The sequence below is a fragment of the Dermacentor variabilis genome, chromosome 7, assembly GCF_050947875.1.
Source record: "Dermacentor variabilis isolate Ectoservices chromosome 7, ASM5094787v1, whole genome shotgun sequence".
In the NCBI taxonomy this organism is placed as follows: domain Eukaryota; kingdom Metazoa; phylum Arthropoda; class Arachnida; order Ixodida; family Ixodidae; genus Dermacentor; species Dermacentor variabilis.
In genome coordinates this window covers 44304198-44329135 of record NC_134574.1, presented here as the reverse complement: position 1 = coordinate 44329135, position 24938 = coordinate 44304198, and the positions used below count along the sequence as shown (strand labels likewise).

Sequence of the window (24938 nt, the reverse complement as noted above, 5' to 3'; positions counted from 1 at the left end):
TGCAATGCGCCGGCTTTAGAAATCATGATGCTCGCATACGCATATTATCTTTTTCCGAAATCTCAGCTCCCAAAAGCGAGAATGTGGTATGGAAGGAAGGGGGACACTACACACGTTGATATTGTAACAATCGCTTGATTGTGGCGCTTCTATACATTACGCTTATATGGTAGTAGTGCAACAAACGCACTATCAGAGTGGCCTGCCAATAACGAACGTTATGTGTTGCTTTAAGTACCGAAGATGCCTCCGACACCGCCAATCATAGGCCACAGACATTTCATAATCTCCCCAAAATACGACCACATAAAAGGATGAGAGAATTATTGTTTGTGATGTCGTGAACCCTGTTAACCATGGATATGGCACCCAGTGCAGGCCCTCGAAAACGTGCTTTTTTTGGTATCTTCCACACACAAACACGCACATAAAATGTGATTTCAGATGCCTGCGCAAACTTTAACAAACTGCAAATAGGATCTGCCAAACTGAACAATTATGCACCATTCCCTTTCTCATGAAGTCTGTACGCATATGGTAAGAAATGTCGATAAAGTAAAGAATAATTTGTGTTTACCATTTTAGAGATATGTGTGTTTCACGAACGCAGCAGACGCTGCCTAAACTGGCAACGGACGATCGAAAATTCTAACTTCCACGTAATAGGACCCTTACTTGACACAAGGTGCCCTCCGGGAAGTTTTGGACCCGACTGGCAGCCACTCTGACAGCGACGTGTGGTGTGCACTGGGACAGGCACACCTGACCGAATTCGTCTCACGCCATTCTATGAACTTACGAATGGATGTGGGAGATGGCGGCAGTAATCTCAGGTAAGGCGCTGAAGCTCTCCCTCCATAAAAGATTCAAGATTCAAGATTCATTTATTTCTCCAAGAGAAAAAAGCCGGGGAAAAAAGCTGCCTTGAAGCAGCTTGACGGGGTCCGGGGCCCCATTTACAATATGGCAGCAGTGAAGGGAAAAAAGTACAATTTGACATTCATCATGAAACAAGGAACCATACACAATGCAGAATTTCAATTAAGCTTAATGCAATACAAAGTAAAAATTCAAATATACAATGCACACAGAAGTAACTAAAAAGCATAATACATCGGTATAGCAGAAACAGAAGGAGTAAAACGTAATTGCATTTCAACATTACGATATAATATGTCAAGTTGAAACAATACATAGAAGCATTTCTTTTTATACAATGGAAAGAAAAACATTATTAGCCTAATTTGGGTTAGAACCCACCACATGCTCAAAAAATTGCTGAACAATTGTTTTTCTGTTTAGGTTCATACTTTTTGTGTACCATTATTTTGTGTTAAGGGTGTTCGGAACCAGGAAATCCAACATTTGGGAGCCGTACGTCGTACGAAGTCGAGGTAGATGCCATTTCTCTTTGCGTCTGGTGCTTGCATGAGTGTGCGTTTCTGTCACCGATGAGAGTTGGATTATGAACTTAGCCCGAGGTAAGCTGAAGTTATTCAAGGCGCGAAGAATGGTAAATGACACTAGATGATGAATGGGAGATATTCCATGTTTAATAAACAGTGGTCTGGTGTGAGTTAGGTAATCTGAGCCAGAAACTATGCGGATAGCTTTTTTTTTTGCAGAAGTAGTAGATGGTTTAGATGCACGCGAGCCGCAGTTTCCCACACAAGATGGCAGTAGCTTATTTGAGAGTGAAATAGTGAATCATATATTAATTTTTTAACTTTCACGGGAAACAAGTCGCGACCTCGCGAAAGAGCTCCTACAGATTTCGACAAGCTTAAAGGAAGATGACTGAAGTGATCAGCCCATTTAACATGTTCGTCAAATATTACGCCAAGAGATTTATATTTACTTACGATTTCGCTGTCGTAGTCTCCAATCAGCAGTGGGATTGATATGGTTACTTCCCGATTTATCGAACGAAAAATAACCGCCTTTGTTTTATTATGATCAATCTTTAAACTGTTTACATGTGACCAGTTATGGAGGGTTTCCCATATGACGTTCGCTTCAAAGAGGAGTTCATTCGATGAGTTTCCAGATAAAAATGAACTAGTGTCGTTGGCATATATTATAAATTCAGCCTTCTTGGAAATATGGACGAGATCGTTTATATATACGTTAAAGAGGAACGGACCTAAGATACTGCCCTGCGGTACTCTGCATCTTATATACTCAAAACTGGAGCTACAACCATCAACACATACGGATTGCTGCCGTTTTTCGAGGTATGACTTTATCAACTTAAGCGGATTGCCTCTAATACCATATGTAGAAAGTTTATCTAAAAGAATGTTATGAATAATGCAGTGCAATGCTTTGCTGAAATCGACAAATATGCCTATTGTTAGAAGTTTATTTTCAATGTTTTGCAAAATTAGTTCTTTTTGTTTAAGTAGCGCAGATTCCGTACATAAGCCTTGTCTAAAACCAAATTGGGAATCTGTAAAAAGGTGATTATCGTTAAAGTAAGTTTCCAAACGCTTAAGCAAAATTTTTTTCTAGTGGTTTCGAGAAAATTGGCAGAATCGATATTGGTCGATAGTTGCCCATGTCGTGTGTCGTCCCAGATTTATGCATAACAATCACTTTGGCTAGTTTTAGTCTGTCTGGGAAGGCACATGAAGATATCGATAGGTTAAATATATACGATAAGTGAGGTGCAAGAAGGTCAGCTACAACTTTGATTGGTTTTACTGACAGACCCTCTGCGTCATGGCTGGAGCTGTTCTTTAAGGCCATTAGTGTAGCAAAAACTTCGAATGGGTGCGTAGGGGGGAGAAAAAAGGATTCAGGTGTCTGTACAGAAATTAGGCAGGTAGCATCTTTGTTGTAATCTATTTTAAGGAGACAATTAAAATGTTTGTTAAAGCTATCCGCTAGTTCAGTATCCATTAAGGCTACACCGTTCATTGTAAGACCTCCTATAGAATTGGAGGGCTTGGACGTGTTAAGGACTGCGTTTATTGATTTCCAAACTAATTTTGCGTCGCAGCGGCCGTCTTTCTCAAATATATTCGTATAATATTCCTTACGCGCCTTGCGCAACTCGCTGTTTAATTTATTTCTGAACTGTTTGAAGGCAGTCAGATCGGCCAAATCTCGGCTGGATAAAAATTTTTGAAACATCTTGTCTTTCTTTTTTATCTGTTTATAAAGAGACGGCGTAATCCATGGTTTTCTCATTTTTTAGATTGGCGCTTTGTAGACCACGGGAAACATACATCATATATTTTACGAAATTTATTTATAAATATATTGTACGCTTCATCTGCACTGTTATTAGTATAAATTTCGGACCAGTCAGCACTGTTTATCATTTCTCTGAATTTATCAGGATTTGTGTCATTAATTGACTGATAGGTAGTAAGGACTTTTCTAGTGAAAGTTGCAAGTTTTTGTACAACCGACACAAAAATTGGACAGTGGTCGCTAAGGTCGGACGACAATGTACCAGCGTATTCGACAGTAGTGTCTGCATTTACGACGTATAAATCTATAGTTGTCTGGCTGGAATCCGTAATTCTTGTGGGAGACACTATTACGTTTGTAAAACTATTGGATTCAATTATGTTGGCAAGACTAAGTGACGTGTAATTATCTTCAGCTATATTTATATTGAAATCGCCACCCATGACCACTCTATAACGGTTACTCGAACAGAATTCTTGAAATTTGTTTGCATAATTGAGAAAGTGGGCACTGTTCCCGCTCGGGGGCCTATACACTACCGATAAGATTTGATGGTTATGACGTAATGTGAAAATTTCATAGTCATTTGTTATAACTGAAAATTCATCAACAAGCTCGAATGCGTAACAAGATTTAATATAAACTGCTAGGCCGCCCCCGCGAGTCCCTCTGTTCAAGAAAAAGCGCGAGAATGATTCCATCCAAATGAGATCATTTTCTTGTGCGCACCATGTTTCAGTAAACATCAAACAATCAAAAGATACCGGAAGATTATGTATCAGCTGGTCTAGTTGTTCGTGTTTACGCCTCATTGAGTGAATGTTTAAATGCAACGCTGAGAACAAGCCTTTCTTTCTCATACTAGATGCCAGTTCACAGGGGCAAACACGTTCAAAATACCGATTGACTGTCATCAAGAAATGATAAGAAGAATAAAGTACGTGACCATAGGAACATGGTTGGCAGACGCAACATGTGTAACTGCAAGGCCGAGTTCTTGCTGACATATGCAGATATCCCTGGTACAGTAACAATAACCACGTGGGACTGTTAATTTGTACGATATAAACTTGGGCAATCAAACTGGATGCTTCATCACGACTGAAACTGTTTAGTGCCACAACCTTAAGCATGGGGACAAAACAACGTAACATGACGCAATTCATTTTGGGTATAATATACTCACAAGGGATGTACGAGGGTATGACAAAACTTCTACAGAATAAACGTGTCGCACTGCAAATGCGCTTGGTTTCAGAAGCATAGACATGCCACATGTTTTCAAACGTTACCATTTCTGAGCCAGTGACACCTTTTGCTTTAGTCCCTATCGGATGACGCAGTGAGCCTCGCAATGTCCTCACTGCATGCAATTCTGATTGTGGGCGTATCGTCGGTTTGACGAGCAAAGATTTTACCATTGCGCACCCAAACATGCTTCCATTTGGCTTGGCGCTTCTGCGCAGTTGCCTCATCCAGAATGCGCTTGAGTTCAGGGCAAAGGTGCTCATTAACAAATCTTCGCATGTCAGAATCAAGGCCAATGTCAGAGCATACCAATTTTGCAGCGCGCACTTTCTGAAGAAAAGCGTCACGGACCTGCCTCCGATTGAACTGCACAAGTATATTTTTTACTGCCGAGTTGGCTGTCGGGACGCGGTGAATTACGTCAATGTCAGTTGGCAAAATAGAGGCATTCACTTTTGCTGCAATTCTACCTATTATCTCGGTTAGGTTCTCTGGCATGTTGCAAGGAACACCTGTAATTTCAACATTTGCGTTTCGAGAGTACTGTTCGGCACGCAGGAGACGACTTTCATGAGCCTTCAACTGCTGTGCAAGGTCACTGCGCAGACTTTCAAGTTGAACGTTCGCCTCTTTCAGTTCTTTGTTCTCCACTTTCATTCTACCAAACTCTTTACTAATGAACGACAGGCTGTTCTTCACCTCCCTCATTTCTTTCCGAAAATCTCTCTCAAATGTATCTCTAAAACCTTTGAACTCTGCATGAAGTTCATGTTTCAGTTCCTCGAAAAGAGCCCTGATTTCTTTGGACATCGCAATGCAAAATACACCGTGGCAGCAGCAGCAGCAGTAGGAAACCAAACGAAAAAATAAATTCAGTAAAACAGTGCAGCACAGACCTGCGTGGAAGAAGCACACGATTGTGAGTACGTCGTCGCTGTTTTCCGTTGCCGCTGCTGCCAAAATGAACCTTGAGCGGGAGTGCTCGCAGCTTTTGTAGTAGTCTTCTCCTCGAAGAGCCAATGGGAATTACTGTCCACGTTACGTCACAGGCCTCCAGCAGCACGTGTCATACGGCCAGGTGACGAAACTTTGCTGATATGATGAGCTAGGTGATCAGCTATGTTAGGCCGAAGAAACTTGACGTAGAACAGGCCTGCGTGGAAGAAGCACACGATTGTGAGTACGTCGTCGCTGTTTTCCGTTGCCGCTGCTGCCAAAATTCTTTATGCATTCCAGGTATTTGTGGGAATCTCGGCTCAGCGAAGCTTCCGTGTACGCTAACGCAATTGTTGAATCTTGTATAGAGTTTTAACAATGACGTGTTGCCATATGGTGAAAACGGTAATACCACGGTGAAAGAATAGACAGGTGTCTCAACGACGTCCGGGAATCGGTTTCTGCCTTGCCCATAGTTTCCGCTTCTCTCCCTAGGGATGAAACAGAATAGGGGACATCGTTTTTAACCGCGGAAACAGAACTCTAAGGGTGTGATCCCCGAGAGTGTGTCTATAACGCTGCGACAAAATGAAAATATTGAAAATACGTTGTCTCAGAGAAAGCGCACGAATACGAAACCATTATCTGTTTTTCCCTGCTACTGTGCGATCATCTGTCCGAACAGCAACCGAGTGTTCGCTGCTGCACTCTTCTGCATTCATGCTGCGAAATGTGGAGACGCGAGAGCATGAAATAGCAGGAACGCGGCGCAGGAGCATGGTAGAAAGGGCCATTGTTTTCTTATCCCAGTTCACGAATACATGACGCAGAAACAAGGCAACGAAAGGGGGGTACCCTTACATCTACGGTACGAAGTAAAGTAAAACTTTAACCAGAAGACTTTTCTTTCGAGGAGCCCGAGCAAAAACTATTTGGTTTGAAATTTAAGCTTTTTCGACCGCGTGTAGTGGTATGATTCTTAGCAGACACGATCGTTAGCGGGCATTGCATGCAATGTGCTCGCCGGCCCAGAATGGGCAGGCCTGATGAGGGGCCCTTACCAGGTCCCATCGAAAATTTCGATTATACGCTGGCAGCTTTTACATGTTCTCTAGGGACCACTCCGCCGCAAAAATTTTTCACATCGGCTCATTATTAGCCGAGATAGCAATATTTCAGTGCCGCAGACCCATGATTTCAGCAGGCGAGCTCCACTGCTGAGCGAGATACTCTCTCCACTCGCACCGTATAGCCTTCGAAAGCGAAATTCCTTCCCGGCGTTCTCCCATACCGGACCTTGAGGATCACGTGACGCATACGGCACGGGCTCTGCGTTCATTTTTTATGCTCGCTTATTTTTTTTTTTTTGCGGCGCTGAGCATTTTCGCTGACGTCGTTGCACGCGAGCTGTTGTGATTGTCTCGCTTCACAGTGCGCCGTTTTGTGCGCTGTGCACGAGGACACATGACTAGCGGTATAATTCAGTGCTACACGAACACTGAGGCAGACACATGCGGATCTCAGAGCATTGTCACGTGCTGGAACACGGTAGAAAATGGCATAGTTTCCATACCTGCGCACGTGGCTCTACTACCAAGGGAACAAGCAGACGAAGCGGAAGTGCATTTCTTTTGCTTCAGTGCCAATAAAACATAACTTACGCAGAGACTCCGTTTGAGTGTTTTATTATTTTTCTAAACTTCAAATGGTCAATTCAAGCAACAGATAGCACAAATAACAGATATTACATTGAGTAATTCTCGAAGTCACGTGTCTCGATGATTCACGCCCCATTGCGAACACGACTACGTAGGCGCAGGAACACGTGTACATCACGGTCCGGCTTGGGAGACGGTCGGCGCGAGGGAAAGGGGAAACGGCGTTTAGATTGAAATTTCAGACCTTTCCGCGGCACATAGCGATGTAACACATTGCGAACACAATCATGAGCGGGCATTGTATGCTTACCGCTTGTCAGCTCAATATGGCCAGACTTGGGGTGAGGCCCTTTAAAAGAAGACGTGTGAAGTAGTTGGGTGCAAAAATACATGCTAGCATAACGTGGGATGCATGGAATGAACCTGCCAGGTGAAATTCACGGACCGCTGCTATATAAGGACTGTCTGTGTTGCTGGGCACTTCGTGATGTATGGCTTTTGTCGAAGGCAACAAATTTCACTCATTTGTCAGTGTTTTATTGCTAACCTCCAAAAAAAGCACGTCAACCCTTCAACGTTGGCAAAAGTTCGTACCGCTCGTTACACAGAAATTAGGAGACTGGCGCCACTTTTCGATGTACCAAGCTTAACGGACATTATCGACACGCATCCACCCCTGCTCATACTCGAAACATACGCCTATTCTAGGTCCAACATATGAAGAATATATGAATGGACGCACTTTTTAATCGATTCCCCGAAGCTTCTGTGACCGCAACTAGGCCAACAGTACATGAATGCACGAAGCTGGTCGCTTCGTCACAGTCATCAGAGGAAGCGAGTGACTAGCGATAATATGCCTTTGCTACAAATTATTACAAACTACAGAACATCTATGCTTCACGCCTTCAGCGCAGTAAGAAAAACAAAACCTATCGCCATTGAGCACACCCGCGAGCGATTAGCGCAAAAATAAACAATCCGATAGTAACCAGACCGAAGAATGGTACTAAGTCAGAGGCACGGCAAACGTCTGCATCAAAGCCTTTGCCTAATAAATAACGAAGAATAGCACGCTGATCTTGATCAATTCATGAGGGAGAATGTTTGAGCTGTTTAGAATACATTTCTAGACTAGCTTTCTTGTACGACTATTGCATATGTGGCTCGCGCTGTTTGGACAAAGGCGTATTGAACTCCGAGAGCTCATAAACATTATCTGAAGCAGGGGCCAAACCTTTTTGCCGTCTACCCAGTCGCCGTGTATGATTTCAGCCTGCATAAGATGTTTCCGCAGCCGCACCAGCGCCATCCGCATATATTGTAAGCACTGAGGAAGATGAGTACAGCAGTTGGCGCGTCCACACGTGATCAAACATGCCCCGCGCCCGCGGGAGTGGCAAGGAAAGGACCTACAGAATTCCGAACTAGAGCGATTCTCTGCTACAGATGCTCCTGACCAGCGGCACTTTCGGTAGCACATGATTATATCGGAGGCCGCTCAGTCAAGCGCGCATTCGTGCAAACTTGTGTTGGGAGCACGGGCTGCGAGATTGTGCATCCCGTGCTTTTGTTTGGACATGTTCCTGTTCAAGGCCACAACAGCCTCAAAAATACGAAGGGCAGACACCTGCACGTGAAACTGCATATTTTTCCCGGCAGGTAGTGCAATAATGAGAGGACGAAAACCTGCACCATTCACTGCTGTTGTTTACACAGTCAAGTTTAGGTCGCGCTTGCTCGCTTCCGCATTCAATATACTATCCCGCACAGTTGGGTGTTTTCAGTGTACCAGGGTGTGGCCGGTGCAGTCGGATACGTTTCGCCTTAAAACAGCGCTCGCTCGTCCCGCACTTCTGCGCATGCGCTGCGGCAACAGCTGTGCGCCGCGCAGCTCCGGGTCGCGTTCAACGCGCTATGTAGGGGGAACCTTCGACGATGCTGGCGTCGCTGGCGAGGCGCATCCGAATGCGCCCGCCGCAGCCTGGGATACTGAAAACGCCAGATTATACAGGATGTTTTAGCTAACTTTAGCCAGAGTTTAAAATTATGCCGACGACTCGGAGACGACGCGACCAAATGCAGGTAGCTGGCTATTCCATAGAGTAAGTCACAATATTTTACAGCGAAGCTGTATACAATGTAAATATACCTTGTAGGGAAGCTTCCATAGGAGCCCATACGTTCAAAACATGGCAGTTCATCGGTGGTCCATGGGGTTTAGCGCAATCTGTATGTGGTGGCAACACTTCCGGCGCAAGAACAAATAATGTGACGCCATGTCCGTTAAAAGCAGAAATGACGCCATTTTGTTTTCAAAGGCTCGAAATTAGTTTTGTTGGCCTGCTTTTGGAGCTATATATTCAAATGCCCCGCCATTTGACTTCATGGGCGTTTCGAGCTTTTAGCGCGGAAAGCGATGCAGGAAAAGTGAGCCGTACGGTTGTCGAAATCGCACCCCTGCCTAGAACATAGATTCTTTGGAGGCCGACGAACGCTTTAGGTGTAGAGTGCTGATCCTATCGTCGGACGCCAAGCTCGTCGGCCGGCGCAGTCGAACGAAAACAGCTACACAATTATCTGTAGGTCGTAACTCACTACTTTTGACTGAGCAGATTAAGAAGCGATGAAGCTACCCGCGTCACCAAATTCAGACAAACTTCGACAAGCAAGAAAGCACAAACTGTGAGGGGGGCGTATTTCAACAGGTGAACTTTACGAGTGCGCCTTTCTGCCCATTTCAAGACGTGCATTGCATTGCCAGCGATAGTGGCGTCAACGCCTCCTGTAACGATGGGCGCCGAAAATAAATGCATTTATTAATAATAATAAAACTGAATAATCTTGTATTTTATTAACTCGTCACGAATATATAAAATTGACCAGGAATTTTATTTTCGTTGAATGAATCTAACTGTGGTCTCGCTTGAATTAAAAACACTTTTTTTCTTTCTGAATGTTTGTTCCCCCCAAACATAGTCGCCCTTCAATCGCTGCTCCTATAACCCCCCTTGCTGATGTCGATGACAATCTGTACTGAACCGCTTTTCGCTCGAAGCTTCGCGACTTATTTGGATCGACCTTGCTGTATACCTCTACCGTGAAAAAAAATTTTTGTATCGTTGTGGTGAGCAAAAAAATTCCCCATACGTAGGCCGATCCCGCAGACAGTGCAATGCCGGCCCGACCCGCGGCGGAGATGAAGCAGGCGTTAAGCACTCCCCATACGAGGACCTATCCCAAAGATAGTGCAATGCCTGGCAGACCCTCGGCGAAGGTGCAGTTCGCCAATAAGAGGCCCACATACAGAGGTTCGCTGGTAATCTGGTAATCTTTCTTCACAAAGTGGAAGGGCACTGCGATTTTTTTTGTATTCTGCTTAATGCCATAATTAGTCAAGATTGAATAACCAACTTCTGAAGAAACGAAGTTAGGCAAAGATTCCAATTAGAAAATTGTAGAGAGCTTTGTAAAATGTCTTATGAAATAGTTTCTAACTTTCTTTTTGTTAGTTATAAGTGTTTTCCCGTTTATTCAAGATGCCTGCGAAATACAAAAAAAGAGAAAACCACGTGACATGCCTGTTTGCGGGTCGTGATTGCAGCGCCTTTAAAAGCTTCTCGCACAAAGTATATTATGCGCTGCAAAGTTCCTGTTAACGGCTACGAACTGAAAGCATCGTGAAATTCTCAGTATAATTGAGGGTGGCGTAGTCGTGCCGTTCTCATTTTTTTACGCATACATGTACATTCGTATACGCACATAAGACCGTATAATTACGTGCACACTTTTATTCAACGCCTGATATAGGCCCCGTTCTTCTTCTCCAGGTCTTTCAAAAATTGTGCAGAATTGACGCCATACTCTGGCCTGTTTAGGTGGACTACACCGGGGGCAGATATTACTTTAATGATATCTGAATTTCGACGGCCCCGAAAGAAAGATTCAGTTGTTGATATTTAAATTATTATTATTAACTTAACGTTGGAGGCTGCGACTGTGTGACCTAAATCTAGCAGTGGTGACTTGCAATGGCTCATACTTAAAAAAATCGCAACTATTCCATTGCTCGACTGTGGGCTACCAGCAGAGCTGTAAAAAAGGCAAAGCACGTCACTGAGTGTAAAAGTATAATTATTTTGGGGCTTTTCCGTTTCGCGCTTGTTCCGCGCTTGCGATTGTGCCTGCGAACACACACAATCGCAACTAATAGCAGCTCAACGTGTCGAGGTGTCTAAATTGAAATGCGCCAAGCGTCTCGAGGCAACAGCTTGCCCGCGAGGAATTCATAATCGCGTTCTATACCACTTGTGAATGTATGCGTCCGGTCCAGAGCGGTTTCAGTGTGAAGATTCAGTGCTAGACGTCTTGTGTTCGTACCTTGCTGGCGGATAATTTTAATAATGTTCATTTAGTTATTTATTACACAGTGCTTTGTTGAAAATTAGAAACTTATAAAGTAGAAGACACACTTTAAGCCAGAGGAACGAAGTTTAGGCAAATGCATGTACTTATCTCAATTTCCATGCTGCCGGAACGTTTGCAGCTCTCGTCCATACTAGCAGCGGAGTTCCCTTTACTAATTATTGTATGGAACTGTGGTTTCTTAGCTTTCCTCTTGCTACGCCAGGTCTCAGCACATGGCTTACTGGCTTGTTTTGTCTGCTCAAAGAGGGCGCGGGAATATCGAGGCGCGGACATTAGAAAGTATATGAGAGAATGGAGATATGCAGCTCTGCTGTCCAACGGGGCGTCTAGTCGAGTCTTACAAAAATACCATTAACAGCAATGGCTCATACCCCCGTGAGCAAGCTAAGGGGCAATGGTTCACACCCCCGTAACCAACGGCCGATAGGCCGATACCCCTTACGCAAGCAAAAATGCAATGACTCATACCGTCATAAAGCAGAGGCTACAAGAGCTCAGTGAAGTAAAACGAACAGGGCATTCATAAATGGATATCATCAAGAAAACACACTAAAGGGCATACGTTTCAATTAAGAAAAAACTGAACACAAACATCCGAGCCATCAATAATGCGTTTCATACTCCTTTGGAAATGCGCTACGGCCGAGGATGCTCGCCAAGCGAGAAAAAAAGGTGTGGCGTGGGAAGCGGCGAGAGCAAGGGGTCGACAGCGAGTGCTGCTCTCCCCTGCTCAAAGCGTGCAACGTAAGATGGAAACGAAACGTCGTTGGCGCACGTCTGACCCCACTGTACGAGTGCGGTAAGCCGCAGCTGAGCGACAAAAACGAGCCGTAGAAGCCAAACTGCGCATGCAGCAACGGGACGATGCGAGACGGAAATGTAGAGAGGACGCCGAATTTCGAAGACAACGGCTTGCCGCTTGTTTACTTCGCACTGCAGTTTGTTATGTCCTGCAAGTAGTCTGATCCCTCCGATCATATAACTTAATGCATTACCAAGTGTGCAGCAGGCTTTCGTCTTCACGTGCTACGGCAGTGTAAAGTGCAGCCTAGCTTTTCTTTCCCTAAATCCTGCGAAAGGGGGCTAGCGACACTTACCCACATGATTGCTCTGAAAAACCATATTTCAACATATGTGGAAATAGTTTCACTTCGCAACGTGACCGGCTGCTGAAAGTCGGGACTCTGCAATCCGCTCTGATCTTGGTGGCTGGAGGATTTCGCAGATTGCCGAAGTTCACCGTATGAGTTCACAGCTTGGCCGGACAACTTGAAGCACAATAAAAAAGAGGCGCCCTCATTCTGTGCATACATGTAGAACTTCTAATAAAGAAGATTGGTAATAGAGCAAATATAGTGACCTTCCTTTCTTAACCTAGACGCTGTCTAGTATGTGCGGAAAGAGCTACCTTCTTGCTGTTGCTGGTTGTGAAAATTAACAGACAATATAAAGTTTGCCTGGTTATTCACTTTGTTTCCTTAATTATTCCAGATTCACATATGCTCTTGGGGGGTTGGTGGATATGAGGATTCTATATATATATATATATATATATATATATATATCTTTTCTTTGACACAGAGCGATCATCCAAATTATTTGGCACCTACGTTGAAGAAGTCAGTGTATTCAACAATGGTTTACGTGTGTATTTTGACTCATCTGCCGACTGCAGCACTGTTATGTAGCTACTAATATTCTACCGAACCGGTGTTGCAATATTTCAGCATTTATTATGCCCTACTATTGAGTCTATCTGCCTTTTTTCGGCTGAATATTTTCAGTGCCGGACAGCGACAGCTTGTATGCCTCGCCAGGGCACTGCTGCGGCGACCACGTGTGCTGCTCATGGATGAGGCCACGTCACACATGGACAGCGACACTGACAGGATCGTGCAGGCTACGCTACGACAGAGCTTCGCCTACTGCACCGTACTCACCATCGCGCACAGGCTCGAGACTATACTAGACTACGACAAGTAAGCTGCCTTGCTTTCCTTGCCAGCTGCAGTATGAGGGCACAACGTCCGAAGAGCAGGTGTTCCGTTAGTGCAGGGTTTAAGCCTCGAATACCATAAAAATGAAATCAAGAGACGCGGCCGCGTTTAATATGAGCTGCAACATGGTGTCCTTTGGTTAAGGGACGCCGAAACTGTGCGACGGTAGCAACATACAAACAATGGAGAACTATCATTCTGCTTGCTGCGCACACTGTTATACAAACGACGAAAGACACAGGCACACATATGAGCACATGTGTGTCTGTATTTTGTCTTTTGTATAACAGTATAGCGCAGGAAGCACATCGATGCCATGCCAACTAGCCCCAGTCGAAGCTTTATTGAAATGTCGAACTAAACACTCTACCCCTTACTGATATATATATATATATATATATATATATATATATATCAGATTGTTCGTCGTACGTTGGCACCGCCGTGCAGTATTAGCGCCCTTCCGTAGATGGGCAACGTGTTAAAAACACATATTGGACTCAACTTCAAGCTTCGGCCACTAAAAGAGAACCACCTACTGCTGGCTCTGCAGCTTCGTGGGAAGGTAATTCTAGACGAACGCCACTTTTTGTAGTCCTGGCCAGAAAGGTACCGCGAGAACGAACAGGCACACAGGGACACACAAAGCGTTGTGTGTGTCCCGGTGTGTCTTCTTTTGTCCTGTCTTTCAATCACGCAACCGTACACCCCTTGTGGATGCATTACTAACGAGCCCACATTGCAACCCTCGTGTAGCTCAAGGTTTTACTAAGCGAGCTAGAGATACGCACAACGATCAAAAAGCAGATTCCATATTGGTCCGCGGTACACTGGAGCACCAGCCATGAACTGGACAACCGTACGCCCTACTAGACAAACTACTTGATGCGGAGGAGGCGCAGAAATCTAGAATACAGACGCATACCTACCTATACTTAGGTAAATACCATAAACTAAGTCCAGCCTTGTACAATAAATCTTGCCCGTGGTGCGGGACCCGGCCTTCATTGGCTCAGGTAACATGGGAGTGCGCCAAAACACTTCGTACTAATAATTCACCTTTGGTACTCACCTTACTATGGAGGTATATCAGGATGGCCTGGGAGGCCATCCTGCTCTTGCTGACCTCGAGGCCCAAAAGGGCCTCCTGGATCTAGCTGGGCGGATCACGGTGGCCACTGGAGTCTTGAAATATGGACCCACCCTGCACTTATCCCTTACCGGCATGTATTTTTCACTGATCAATCAATATTTACTCCTCCTGTTCCTAACAACGGGAGAATCAGACATCCACCCGTTCGTAGGAATTGCTACAAAGGAAAGCCATACGGGTTCCTTGAAAGAACCCGTATGAAAAATTCGACGTTGCCCTGCCATCTGATAGTCGCTTGGTTAGCTGAGATGGTAGAGCGGCTGCCCTGGAAAGGCGGTGGTCCCGGGTTAGAGTCCCGGACCAGGACGAATTTTTCTTCAACTCTGAGGCCTTTCTGTCGAGGATACCGTATGGGTTTCTTTTGTAGCAATTGCTACGAACGGGTGGATGTCTGATTTTCCCTTTATTGATTACTTCTCTCCACCTTGCGGGTTTCCGCAGAACTTTTACGTCAAACACTTGCGTTTGCTTCGTGTTGTAGACAAATTCGACTTCGCCCTTCCATCTGGTAACCGCTTGGTTAGCTCAGATGGTAGAGCGGCTGCCCCGGAAAGGCGGTGGTCCCGGATTCGAGTCCCGAACCAGGACGAATTTTTCTTCAACTCTGAGGCTTTTCTTTTGAGGAACCCGTATGGGTTTCCTTTGTAGCAATTGCTACAAACGGGTGGACGTCTGATTTTCCCTTAATTAATTACTTGTCTCGACGTTGCGGGTTTTCGCAGAACTTCTACGACCTCCTGTTCCTATGCGACGATATGCAAAAGTCATAGCGCAACTCTCCGGCTGAACACCCCTAGTCTTGAAATACATTTTCCGCGTGAAAGAAGGCACTGATGACATTTCATACCATTTTCTTTCGTGGCCATTCAGACAATACAGTGACTTCGCAGGAAGGTAGTGACTAAAATAATCAGGATTGGGAGGACAAATCTCATCTCTACCTATGCCGAAATTTCGAGAAGGCAATTTGTTTTCGCCCTAGCAACAGTTCATTTTCTCGGCAGCGTTTTATAGCTGACTCACCCCTTAAAGGAGGATTATTATGTTTGAGTACGACAGAACCAAGTCACACGAATAATAATGAAACGCTAAAATTGGTTTGGTTATGACAATGAAGCGGGTGTGCATGAAGCACAGCGTGTTGTTCTAAGCTGTAAGAAACAGAAAGCAATGCAGGAACCACGAGTTATAAGGCGGTCACGTCAACCTGTTTGTCTTAGTTTTCTGAGGAAAGAGAAAAGAAAGATAGCTACGAAAAGTGAAATGCGCCCAGCTATATCTTCCTAAGTGCAAAAGGGGCTAATGACAAAAGGGAACTGTAAGTACGTCTTGTCAAAACATGAAATAAAAACAAAATCGCCAATCACAGAGTACATAAAAATGAAGAAACCAAACTAGAATTTAATGAAGTACAAAGGATTTAGGGGGGCACATGAGTAAGAAATATGGCTCACAGAAAGAGATATAAAGAAGGGAAACATCTAAATTTCCTTTCCTGCTTAAAATCACTCTACAAGTTAGGCGCTATTGCTCAAGTTCTCCCCATTAGCATAAATTTAAAGTTCAAAGTAAATCTTGAAGACAAATCGCTATTTGTTACAGCAGGCTGATGCTGTGCATGAGATTGTACTATATGTTCTGCCTCCGGAAAAAGAAATACCCAGAAGGTAATTTCGAAGTTCATCAGACTTGACATCGAGCACATCAATGTACCTTGACTGGCTTGGGAAGCTTGCTGCAGTATCTATACGAAGTCCGTTTATTTAACATTGATTCACGTCATGTTGTGCGTGTATGCTGTTTGTATGAGAAAGCTGAGCAGAATGCTGCGTGAACGCCGGAGACAGAATTACAATGTTTTACTGCGATTAGCTTTTTTTTAACTTTACCCACCTTGTGCTTTGTTTGTATTGAACTTCTTTTCCCCATTCACCCAAGTTTTCTACTGTCTTCGTCCACTACGTCTGTTCTGGTCGTTCGTTTTACAAGCAGACAACACGAGGCAGTGTATATGTGGCAGGAAACACAACTTGCAGACGGCTGCTGTCTGGCATTCTTTATTCTTTATTCTTATCCATATAAGAATATACTACCTCAATGTATATAAGAATATACTACCTCAAGGTAGTATATTGGGGCCACTACTTTTCATTACTTATATTAACGACATTACAAACATAAACAAGGCAATCCAATATGTCATATATGCGGATGACACTTCCTTGTTTTTCACAGGTCTAAACGTAAATGACATTATTTCAGCAGCAAACGCGACACTAGGTGACTTGTATGCATGGTCGACCGTAAACTTCCTACAAATCAACTGCTCAAAAACCAAAGCTGTTCTGTTTCGATCGAAGGGAAGAACGTACACAGCTACTTCAAAGCTATACCTGAACGATTCCGCGATTGATTTTTCTTAGATAGCTAAAGCATTGGGAATAATTTTTCACGAACATATGTTGTGGGATTCCCATAGTGAAATTGTAAGAAAAAAGCTAAGTAAGGCACTAGGAATGCTTAGGAGATGTCAATTATTTCTGCCGACTACTCAGATGTTAACTATCTATAACACGCTTTTTTATTCACAGCTACGCTACGGTCTTTTGGTGTGGGCACTTGCACCCTGCAATCTAAGCAAAAATTACTCGCGCTTCAAAAAATGCATTACGTTGTATAGCAAATGCCAAATATAATGCACATACCTCGTCTTTATTCAACAAATTCAACGTATTCAGATTTGATAACATGTATGAATATTGTTTATTAGTGTCCTTGAAAAGTGAATTTAACAAAGGAAAAAATAATCTTACCTCCATAGCATGCTTAGAGCGCAGCACCTCGTCTCGACCTACTAGACAGAGCGATTATGGGAAGGTTCCTCGATGCCGAACAAACTATGGTCTCCAAATGCTGAAATATTCCCTCCCCCACGTACTAAACAAGTTCAATTTTTCATTAGAGCGATTACGCCTTCTTTCGCGACAGGATATGTCCAATCTTTTTTACTGACATGATGGACTTCTTGATGTGTTTTCTTGGAGCAAAAAATGCGGCATGAGATGCTGCATTTTTGCGATTCTTTTTGTCTTCTCGAGGAGTACAAATTTTTATGTGTTTTTTGTTTTTGTATAACTATATTTCCTTATTGTACCAATTTCACTATGTATTTATGTGCCTATTTACTTGTTTCCATGACTACGAATGTTGTCACTTTTATGCCTTGTATTGCTGGGATGTGGGGCTAGTCAAGCTGCGTTTATGTCGCAGCTTTTTTCCCGCATTCCACACCACACATTGTATCTTTGCCTCATGTATGAATATGTAAATATTGAATCACTCTGGTGAAAATAAACTCCAACTCCAACTCCAATATATCCCCATATCCCCGCTTAGCCCGAAAGCGTTGCAGCAGGGGGGTTAAAAGCATGAAAAGAATACATCTTGATTCTCACTGCACACCTGCTAACATGACAGCCGATTCCACTGAGCGATAGTTTTTGACAAAAAAAGAATTGGGTAATTTGGTGTATCACTGGGCGTGTGCTCAAAGAGACAACTTTGGTAATGCTGATGCAATACCACTACGTGCCCGTTCTTAGCTAGTCACCCACAATGTATTTGGCAAAGCGATAAAAGGGATGTCTTGCCCGAAATGTCACAACGGACGCCTTCGTGTTTAGCGCAACCACTTGATTGAAAGCGGATAGAGCAATATACAATTTAGGACAAGCATAAATTGCAGTTTCAGCTGAGGTGCAGTGATTACAACAGGATATGCTTAAAAAATCATCATCATCATTATGATCATCATCATCATCATCGGCCTAGTTACGCCCACTGCAGGGCAAAGGCCTCTCCCATACTTCTCCAACTACCCCGGTCATGTACTAATTGTGGCCATGTTGTCCCTGCAAACGTCTTAATGTCATCCGCCCACCTAACTTTCTGCCACCCCCTGCTACGCTTTCCTTCCCTTGGAATCCAGTTCGCAACCCTTAATGACCATCGGTTATCTTCCCTCCTCATTACATGCCCGGCCCATGCCCATTTCTTTTTCTTGATTTCAACTAAGATGTCATTTACCCGCGTTTGTTCCAATAAAGGTACCGAAATTCTGACGTCTACTAATGCGTAAGCATTGTTGGCTCGGCTGTGACTTCGTGTTTGGTAAGTTTTTCTTACTTGCTTTTCCTTGGTTATGCACGTCTACCCATGGCCTTTCTGGTGGCGAAGAGTGCTTACGCTTTAGTAGACAATTGTCATCTTTTCTCACCCCTTCCGTCCCCATCAATGCAGTCGTGCGAATTGAGCCTGAACGTCGGGAACGAGCACTCCTTGACAGAGCTGAGCGGTCGAAAGGGAAGGCCAGCTGCCGTAGTAGCGCATAAGGCATTGTGTGAGGGTACAGTGCATCGCCACAATGCCATTCGCTCTCGCTTTTTCTCTCGCCAGCCTGTAGTATGCGCGCGTTCCTTGTCCGCGCAAGCTCTCGCCGGCGTTATGACTGCACCTGCGTAAGGTCGCACGCAAACTTGCCAAATGTCTCAACGCGCTCACGTGCCACTTATGTCTTCATAAAAGGACGCTGTTTGACATTTAGTCAACCCAAAATATCAAGTTAGCTGTTCCGCAAATATAAGGAGGCCCACCCCCAAATTTCAAATTGTGACAACGCCACATTTCCGTTGTGCAAACCCTAAATTTCAAGTAGACCTGCCACCAAATTTCAGTTGAGCCACCTCCTTTCCCTTAACTTCAATTTGACCAATGCCTAAGTTTAAGTTTGCCCACGTGTAAATTTCAAGTTTGCCCACCCCCAAAGTTGAGTTCGCCAATCTCCAAATTTAAGTTGCCTCGCTTTCAAATTTCAATTGGAGTGCCTCGAAATTTCAATTTGCCGACCTCAAATTTAAGTTGGCCCACCCCCAGATTTGAAGTTGGCCTATCCCCAAATTTAACTTGTCTCATACCCTGAGTTAAACTTCGTCCGCCTCCAAATTTAGGTTGACCTACCTCCAAATATCAAGTTGGCCACCCCCCAAATTTTCATTGCGGAACGTCCAAGTTGAGCCGTCACCAAATTTGAGATGTCACTCTTGAAAACTTCAACAGGGCCCACCCGCAAATTTCAGTGGGCCCACGTGGAAGGTTCATGCTGGCCCAGCTCCAGATTTACTTTGGTTCATGCAGAAATTTCAAGTCGTTCCATCCTCAAAATTTACCTTGCGCATCCCCTAATTTAAGCTGGCCCACACAAAAATTTAAGTTGGCCCACCCCTATTATATTCTTCCCTAGGTCTTTTCTAAGAAGCCTTATGTATCTCTATAGGTAGTATCTTTCCAAATATTTTATTCTTTAAATTTGTCTTTATCGCTTAAAATATACCAATGATGAACATTTACACTATCATAACGACTAGATAGCTTCGCAAATTAGTTGTTAAGAAACAGGGAATTGCAGTTCTTGCGTTACAGGACTGGGAACCTCACCAAAAATGCTTACGCATTAAAAAAAAGCTCACCCAGCCGAAAGAAGCAAGAACTTATCAAGAAAACAGGTACGGGGTTTTCAAAACAAAAGCTTCGCAGTTGAGGCAAGTTAGTCTGTCTGGGATCTCAGATCGGGACTAAGGACCACGTTCCATGATGCTGGACCAGGAGGAATTTTTGTTCAACTGCGCAGCACTTTTTGCGAAAATTCGTTGTGGGTTTCGTTTGTAGTTTACTGCTACATTCGGCTGGATGACAATTCATGATTTACTTATGCTTCCTCAACCCTGTGGCATACCACAGAACTGATCTGCTGTAACATGACATACTGTGTCGTGGTATCATTCATCAATGTGTGTGTAATATACCAGCGGGGCAAATGCCTTAGTCAGGGCGTTTACGCCCTCCTTTCGCCCTACCTTGCGGGCGAACCTTGTCTTTGTTTTCCAGAAATAAAGAACTTGCAACTCATAAATATTATGGCTTGACGCGATGAAGTGTCACGTTGTGTACACATTCTGCTCTTCTCTTTTCTACTCGCAGGATCTTGGTGATGTCCAAAGGTCGGGTAGTGGAGTACGGTTCCACACAGCAGCTGGCCTCTAATCGAAATTCCGCATTCCACACAATGCTTCGCCAGGCTGGTCTCCTACCAAAGGACCATTCGGGAGTTTATGATGACCTACCTTGTCACAAAACCCCCTTGTGAGCACCGGGATAACTGCTGCCTGTACATAGCTGAATACTTCATTTGTGCTGACATGTTTGTTTAGCACGCATTGAGTGTCATAACACTGTCATTGTACGAAATAACAATGTTAGCATGGTAAAATGCCTTGCCCTGGCGAAAGGAATTTCATATGGTCTGTGTTTGATAAAATCGCAGCTGTTCCTGTAAATTTCATGGAGAAACTCTACCAACTGAATATGTTCGTATTCAGTTCAACAAATATGTCGAAGACGCAAAGTTTTTCTAACAATTCAGCCTTCAAGAAGTGCACACAACTGTTGTTCTTGACACTTCGAAGGAATAATATTAAGCGGTAGGCAATGAAGATGCTAGCTGCAAAGACAATGTGCAGATTGTAAAGCATGTCTAGTGCCACCGTAGGACTCTTTCGGGGGCTGGAATGGCTGCCAAAAGAGGACATATTTGGCAGCGCAGTAGTGTAAACACTGCAATTATTCGCCCAGACAAATACATTGTTAAAGAAGCACCAGGGATACTAGTGCCTATAATTGAAAGATGAACTTCCTGTATCCAAAGCAATCACCAATATTACTGAATGGTAATAGATCACCTTTCTGTTAGCGGATTGCGTAAAATAGCCTTTACACTATAGTGTATGTCGGGATCGCATAACGTTATTCTCTCTCGAGTCCGGCGAGAAGCAATGTATCCTTTCCATCATTGCATAATGTGCTGCTTGTATATGTAGGCATCACTGCAGAGATAAATAGGAATATTTCCTTCATTTTTGACAATTCATATACACCGTTTCGCTGTTTTACTGGAATATATATATATATATATATATATATATATATATATATCTGACCTGTATATAGACCGTTGCTTTTCTGTCGTTTGCTGGAAGAAATACGCATCATTGGAGTCACAGATATACAGAAATAAAGAAACGCTCTCTCAAATATTCAACGCGACTTGCAATAGTTGCCTATCTTATGATTCTGAGCCTAGCTGTCCAACCCTTAAGGCACACAAAGTGGCTATTGTTCTTTTAGCTTTGACCACTAGGTACGTGCTCGTCCACACGTTGCCATCATATTAAATCCCTCCTCGTAATTCGTAATTTGTAACCTTGATCTCTTCATGCCCTCATCATCAGCCTTTCCCGCTGACCAAGTGGCCCAAATTCCCCAATAGTTAGGGGCTCTAGGTATGTTCTGGTGGTCATGATGGCGTCATAGCCGTTGTATCGTTGTCAACGGAGTCTTCTCAAACAGTCAGCATAATATAGCCATCGTAAATTTGTCATGAAAATCCTTGTCATATCATCATCGCGATGTCGGCATCGTCTTTTCCATCGTCATCACTCCACTTTCATCATCCTAAGCTGGTCATGCTGTGGTCTTCAAAGCATCGTCGCCATGTACTTGTCCTCATACAGTCGCCGTCGCACCATCGTTGATGATGCTACACTAACCATCTCATTGTACTCCTACAATGGTCATGGAATTCTCGCCATTTCATCATCATGCACAATGTCATGTTTGTTTTGTTGCCATCGTGCTTGTGCATTATCATTATTTTAATTTTGGCAGTCGTCTTTTGCTGATAGGGTGGCCTTCAGGGCATCAAATCCACCTAGCCCATTGACTGCTACCTCGGGTTCTAGAAAATGAAAGAAAAACAGTTTATTTTGCATAGTTACATGACTCAATTTATGGAAGCCTACTGGATGCAGGAGCAAGTTAAATGTCGAAGTTCACATGAATACCCTCCGTCCCCACTCTCAAGAAGCATTCGCCTTTAATACCGTCGTCTTCCCTAGGCGAATTGACTAGAGAATGTGAAGCCCGTCTAGAAGCATATCGCCCTTGCAGACTCTGTTGCGATACCACGCCCATGCTCGCAATAACCCGCAGTAACTCCGCCTCCGAAGAGTCTGGTTTGGAATATGTGGCAAGAAAGCAACCTGTACCTTTCCGGTCGTCGACCGTTGTTCCCCTCCTGTTCGTCCTTCGCTCAGGCTGCTAGGTAAAGGGCAAGGTGAGAGTATTTTGTGGGACCCGTCAAGAGTTGGTCACCAGATGGCGTTGACCTCTGGATAGGCGCTAATGGAAGGGTGGTGCTTTGATTTCTAATAAAGGTATACTTAACTGTGACTCGCAAATCGTCGTCATTGTTCCCCTCCTTTTTATCCTTTGCACAGGCTTGCAGGTATAGGGTGGGGGTGAGGGCCTTTCGTGGGACCCTTCAACAGCCGGTGTTGGCGCTGCGTTGACGTCTGGGTAGGCGCTGATGGAGGGGTGGTGGTTTGACACGTGGCAAACGTCCAAGTAACGTCTTTGTGGTGTTAAGACGTAACAAAGACCTCCGCCGCAATGAGTTTCGACCTGAAGGTGACCAAATGTTAGGGTGCCCGAAGCGTCGATGTTCGGTCGCAGCCTCGGGGATCCACCTAGGTGTGATCGCTGATGCCACACGACAGACAGAGGGCCTAGCGCTAGCTTCGTTGTGTCCACCGCCCTGGGAATACACACACACACACACACACACACACACACACACACACACACACACAGCCCCCCCGCCACACTCACAAACGCACGCAGGCACGCACACACACTCTCGTTCTCATGCCCGGGCGTCACGCCTACGGGACGCTATGATCCCCGTATCGCTTTACAATGTTTTGCCCCTCTCTCGGTCTTCCTTCCTTCTAGTCGTGGTCGGCTCACGACAAGACAGCTATAGGTTGCCTAACCTAATTACATCACTAGCAATACGTACAAAACACGTTCCTAAATAAACTGAGCTCTTGTCCCCGGCCCAGCTCGTCTGCATTTTTATTCCGACCAAAGGGGACCATCTGATTCGTCTTCCGTTTCTTTCCGCCATTTCCTTCAGCCATGCAAGTGGGCCATGGTCGCGCTTGACCGTGAATATAGTACCTTGAATATCGTGTCCTTGCTTTTGAATTGCTGATACCATGCAAATACACTTTCTCCGAGTTGCTAAACACCTCTTCTCGCGACGTCTGTTTTCGACTGAGGTACCGAACAGGATGCGCTTCCTTACTTTCGTTACTTTGGGCAACGATGGCATTGGGACCACGGTTGATGGTGTCACACCAGAGAAGGTATTCTCTGCAGAAGTCTGGCGAGACAAGTACAGGCCGCGAAGACAAAGCTTCCTTTTCCCACCCACATTTTCCGAATAAGCTCCCCTAACCTTCAATTTTCGTGCGACTCATGCACTAGCCTTTTCTTTTGCTGATCCACAAAGTACCCATACTAATGCAAGAACCCAAATTTGTCGTGTAACTTATGCACTTGAAATTTTACGAAGATTCGAGCTTAGTTCTAATTACTACCCACGCACGCTCCAAGCTATTCTAAAACACTGCTGTCTGATGGAGACACGTGTAAGGCACGCAACGCGCTTCGCTACTTTTTGTCCGATCATGGCACGTATCAAAGGGAGAGTACTAACACTTTCTAAATTGGGCGTTCAACAACGTCTCCACTAAATGAGGCGTCGTTCCTCCAAGGAAAAAAAATCTCGCGACGACTTACGAAAACCGAACTAACTCTTACGCGCCACTACAGGTTTCAAACCTAACCCAGAATGGGCAGTGCAAGCGCATAAAAAATGTAGCCTATCTGCTAAAAACCACACATCGAAAAGAGAGGTTCGAAACATTACGCGAGCGAAAAATTGGCTCCTTAAAACGCACTAGAGGTGGGCGCTTTCCGAAAGCTCTTGCCAAACTTCTCAACCCTAGAATACAAATGGAACGTTTGTCATTCCTCTCACTGCAGTGGAACGATACCTTTCGTACTGTCTACCTACCTTTCTGGCATACTTCTCGGAATGCCCTGCCTAGTATGAATACGTCACGTCGCCTGACAGCGGCGTTCTACCGTGTGAGACACGTTACACCTCGAAAAGAACTAAACGAGGAGGAACGTAATTGCCCCCTGGTTTTTGTCCGCCTCCGCGCCGAACGTCGCTTTCATTTCAACATCGTCTGACGGCTCGAACGCGCTCTGACTCGAAAAGTTCCAACCGACAAACGCTGCTTTCTAAATCTTTCCCTGCGCTACCCACAGGGTTAAGTGGCTTTAGATTTACACGGC

At 44.5% G+C, this 24938-nt stretch overlaps 1 protein-coding gene across 1 annotated transcript in view; it reads left to right on the top strand.

Moving 5' to 3' along the window:
• LOC142588607 (ATP-binding cassette sub-family C member 3-like) overlaps positions 1-21600 on the top strand; it is a 97392-nt gene extending 75792 nt beyond the window's left edge. Inside the window, exons 13-15 of the mRNA XM_075700442.1 lie at positions 757-833; positions 13253-13447; positions 20655-21600. Of these exons, the coding sequence (XP_075556557.1) occupies positions 757-833; positions 13253-13447; positions 20655-20820 (438 nt within the window). The 3' untranslated portion in view covers positions 20821-21600. The remainder of the gene's footprint in view (positions 1-756; positions 834-13252; positions 13448-20654) is intronic.
• The last annotated feature ends 3338 nt before the right edge of the window (positions 21601-24938 follow it).